Raw genomic sequence first — 3,777 nt, 5'->3', positions numbered from 1 at the left:
TTTATAAACAAGAATGGACTTTTTTTATTAATAATATTTTTTTTAATGAGATCATGCATGTGAGTGTTATGTTAGTTTTTTTTTTAATTTCAAAAAAAATAATAATGTTTTTATACTTTTATGAATTTGATGCTAATAAATTGACGTTATAAATTTTTGAATGTAAAAATCGATAAATATACCAACACGAAAACTAATATTGCACCACAACATTCTTAACATATAAACAAAGAGAGCTGAAATATACTTTAGATAAGATCCCTTTGGATTTGGCAAACAATAAACAACAAAACACATAATTAAGATCAAACTTCAGATAATACAAAATACATTCCAATTTTTCTTAATCAGAACAACATTAATTGAACTTTATTTAATTCATGATAAAGTACTAATTATTATATAATCATGATTGATCAATACCGGGTCTTGAATGGTTTATAAACTTTAAGATCGGTCACAATTCCCGCAATTGAGCCAGCAGCAGCCGCAATTGATATAATCAAACAAGCCATACTTAACATCTGTAAACAAATCCATTTAGTACTCCACTTCACCACCTTCTTTTGTGCAATATACATCTCCACAGGAAAATAAACCGTCAAAGGCCAAAATCCTAACGCCCCAAGTAACCCCGCGACATCATTAAAGAAGGGTAGCAGCATTGACACGACGGTCGTAACCGCCACGAATAGAGATCGCCACACCAAACGAAAGAGGTTTAACTTGAAAGAACGAAAACCGGGGATCTCTATTTCCTTGTTGATCAAGTCACTATCGGGCCATGTTCGGGCTGCCCATTTCTCAATGAACGCAAATAAGGGTTGACAGTAAACTTGGTATGCGCCCACTAGATGGACCACTATGGCTGCATTTGCGATGTTTAGGAGCCAGAAAGGGTTGAAGAATCCGAAGCCGGTGAGCAAATTTCCCGGGGCTAGATCACCAAACGCGGCATAGCCCATGCATCCACATAGCATGTAGAAAACGGTTGTTACTCCAATGCTTAATAGGGTTGCCTTCTTCATTGTCTTTGTCTCAGACGGTGGAGATTTAATTGTGTCCTATATAGGGACCAAGCCAAAAATAGATTTAGAACTTAAGGACTTGAATTTAATGTAAGAAAATTTATAAAAAAATGCACTTACAAAGATTCAAATCATAAATATATTTGATGATTCCACATAAGTATTTGACACAAAACAAAAATTAACACTCCTATTGTTTTTTCATGTACATAATGTGACACATTTCTTTTTGTCGAGCTAAGCTCGTTAAAACTACTATGTAAAATTTTGTTTGGAATACTCAAACCATATATATTTTATCGATTAAAAAAGAGTTATACCTGAATTTCAATGAGGATGATTGAATATGAGTATGCAAAGGCTATGTCTCCAAGGACTTGGAAGCTCCTCCATATCTTTTGTGTTTCGGTCACGGTTCCTATGCTTATCCCAGTCAGACTCCCCTTTATTGTACCCGAAGCTGATATCCCACAAAAAAAGAAAAAATAAGAACTTCAAGAATTGTATTTGAATCCTCGAGATATTTAAACAAAAACCATTTCTAAATAGGTATATACCTAGGACTTTAGCGATTCCAAGAGCAAGACCAATTGAAGAGTAAGTAAATGACATAACAGCAGCAACAATGGAGAGCCAGGAGATTTGATCAAAGTCTGGAATTTGAGAGAAAACGATTTGTGTGATACCAAAGAGGATCATGTAAGGATTACTCGACATATGACATGGATTCTTTCCTCCACTCTCATGGAAACAATCAGATCTCTTTATCGCCCTAATTAAGTTACCAAAGAAACACATATTAATAAATTTATACAACATTTTGATACATAGTTAATTAAATTGATAACAAAAACTAACATCATGCTTATAGATGCTGCAATTGTGTATCCAACTGCCACTCCAAACAAGTTCATGTACTGAATAAACCCGCATAGCTTCACCTTAAATCCTCCTGATCAAATATACATAAATTTTCGATAAAATTTTCATTTTTTTGGCTAATTAATTAATGTAGTTGATCATATAATTATGTACCGAGATTAGATCTCACAGCATCCATGTAAGTATAGTTCCTCTTGCCAGTATTGGGATCTCCAGATCTATAGCAATCAGCTAAGAGACCAGAAGTGTAGTAGATAACAAAGGAGAACAAGATCATCACCGCTGGTCCGGCCACCCACCCAAGTTGAGCTATGGCCCAAGCTAGCGACAGGACTCCTGATCCAATCACCGCAGTTATAATATGCGCACTTGCAGTCCAAACATTCCCTAACAATTGAAAAAAAGACAGGACAGTGATCAGTCATATGTTACTCATGTTATAAGGAATGTTTTGGTGTGTATTATTACCTGTTCTTGGAGTGCGGCCGTCATCGTCTAGAGAAAAGTATTTGGAACTGTTTTGTCGGTCAAGCATGTCGCCGGAGACATCAAAGACACGGTGGTGGAGGCCGTGGTGGTGGCTCGTCTTATTAGTGGCAGCAGCATTGTTCTCGGCCATCTTTAATTTCTGTACAAAATAAGTAGAGGAGACAATTTTAAATTTTGCGGGCTTAGTACATATTGTTAAAATTTACAATAAATTTTCAAACTGTTCAATGCATTCTAAGTAGGGATTGCAAGAAGTAGGGATTAGTCGGGGTGCACTTATCATTCTCACCCCATTTTAATAACACTCTCGAGAAATACCGAGGGACACCATTTATATCATATTTAAAAAAAAAACAATTTTCCTAATAATAAAATTATATAAAATCATGTTTTCATATTGAAATTCATATTTTTAAAATAATAAATTTAAATCTTTTATAAAATATTAAAAATTAATAAACATATTAATAATAACATTTAACCGTGTTTTTTTTCGGAACAGAATTAAGGCAGATGACACAAATATCACCCTGCCCCATCTTCGGTCAACTACCGGTCAAATCGAGAAAAAACTGTTCTAAACGAGACAATTCAGATCGGATACACGAGGCGGATTATAATTGAAATCCTTAATAATAGGGCCATTTTATTTATATTGTAAATGATCCGGATGTAAAGACTCGAACTCGTTACATTATAAGGTCATACAAATATATATTTTTTCTTTTAAAATATATGCAAATCTACGATACATTTTCAAATTGTTCATTATATTATATATTAAAACGCACTCATTACCCTCACTCGTTGCATGATTATAACGTCGTACAAAAAAATATATAATTTTTTTAAATCAGAGCGTTGTTAAAATATACAAAACGAGACCATATGATCTCTTAGTAAAACTTTATCTACCATATATAATGGGTTAGTAAAAAAAAAGTTGAAATGAAAAATATTACCTTTTCTTGAATTATTTGGAGGCTTTAGTCCCTTCCTTTGTTATCTCCCTCAAATAGTTATTTACAATGAGGGGAGATTATTGGAAGAATGATGAAGATAGGCCGAGTGAGATATGTTTGCTTGCTGCATTTTGTCTCTTCAATGGCCACACTTTTATATAGGGAGGCAAACAATTTAAAAGAATTCATTCATAGAATATTTATTATATTTTAATTACTAATGGTATTATTATTATAAATATTTATAAGTTAACTTTGGACATGTTTGAATGACGTGTATGGTCTCCTGTCCATCCTTATTGAGAATAAATTCCCATCTCCTCCACACCCTCCATTTCTCCACTCTCCCTATTTTATTAACTTTTTTTTTTTTTAATTTCTAAGAAAATGATTTGCTTATTTTGGTTGAATTGAGA

At 33.5% G+C, this 3,777-nt stretch overlaps 1 protein-coding gene across 2 annotated transcripts; it reads right to left on the bottom strand.

The window, feature by feature from the left end:
- Window positions 1-225: 225 nt before the first annotated feature.
- LOC124920917 (amino acid permease 3-like) lies at window positions 226-3,516 on the bottom strand. 2 transcript variants are annotated; one of them, XM_047461504.1, is made up of 7 exons: window positions 3,362-3,516; window positions 2,379-2,538; window positions 2,064-2,297; window positions 1,887-1,980; window positions 1,586-1,800; window positions 1,349-1,488; window positions 226-1,064 (listed from the first exon to the last, which is right to left on the bottom strand). In XM_047461504.1, exons 2-7 carry the CDS (start codon window positions 2,527-2,529, stop codon window positions 417-419), a joined length of 1,482 nt encoding a protein of 493 aa, XP_047317460.1. In that variant the 5' UTR covers window positions 2,530-2,538; window positions 3,362-3,516; the 3' UTR covers window positions 226-416. The 2 variants fall into 2 exon arrangements, with proteins under 2 accessions (XP_047317460.1, XP_047317461.1); XM_047461505.1 differs by having other exon boundaries at window positions 2,379-2,529; window positions 3,362-3,484.
- Between the last annotated feature and the right edge of the window lie 261 nt (window positions 3,517-3,777).

Source organism: Impatiens glandulifera, chromosome 1 (assembly GCF_907164915.1).
Source record: "Impatiens glandulifera chromosome 1, dImpGla2.1, whole genome shotgun sequence".
Lineage (NCBI taxonomy): Eukaryota > Viridiplantae > Streptophyta > Magnoliopsida > Ericales > Balsaminaceae > Impatiens > Impatiens glandulifera.
Note: the sequence above shows the minus strand (reverse complement) of the source record. Positions and strands in the feature narration are given on the sequence as shown.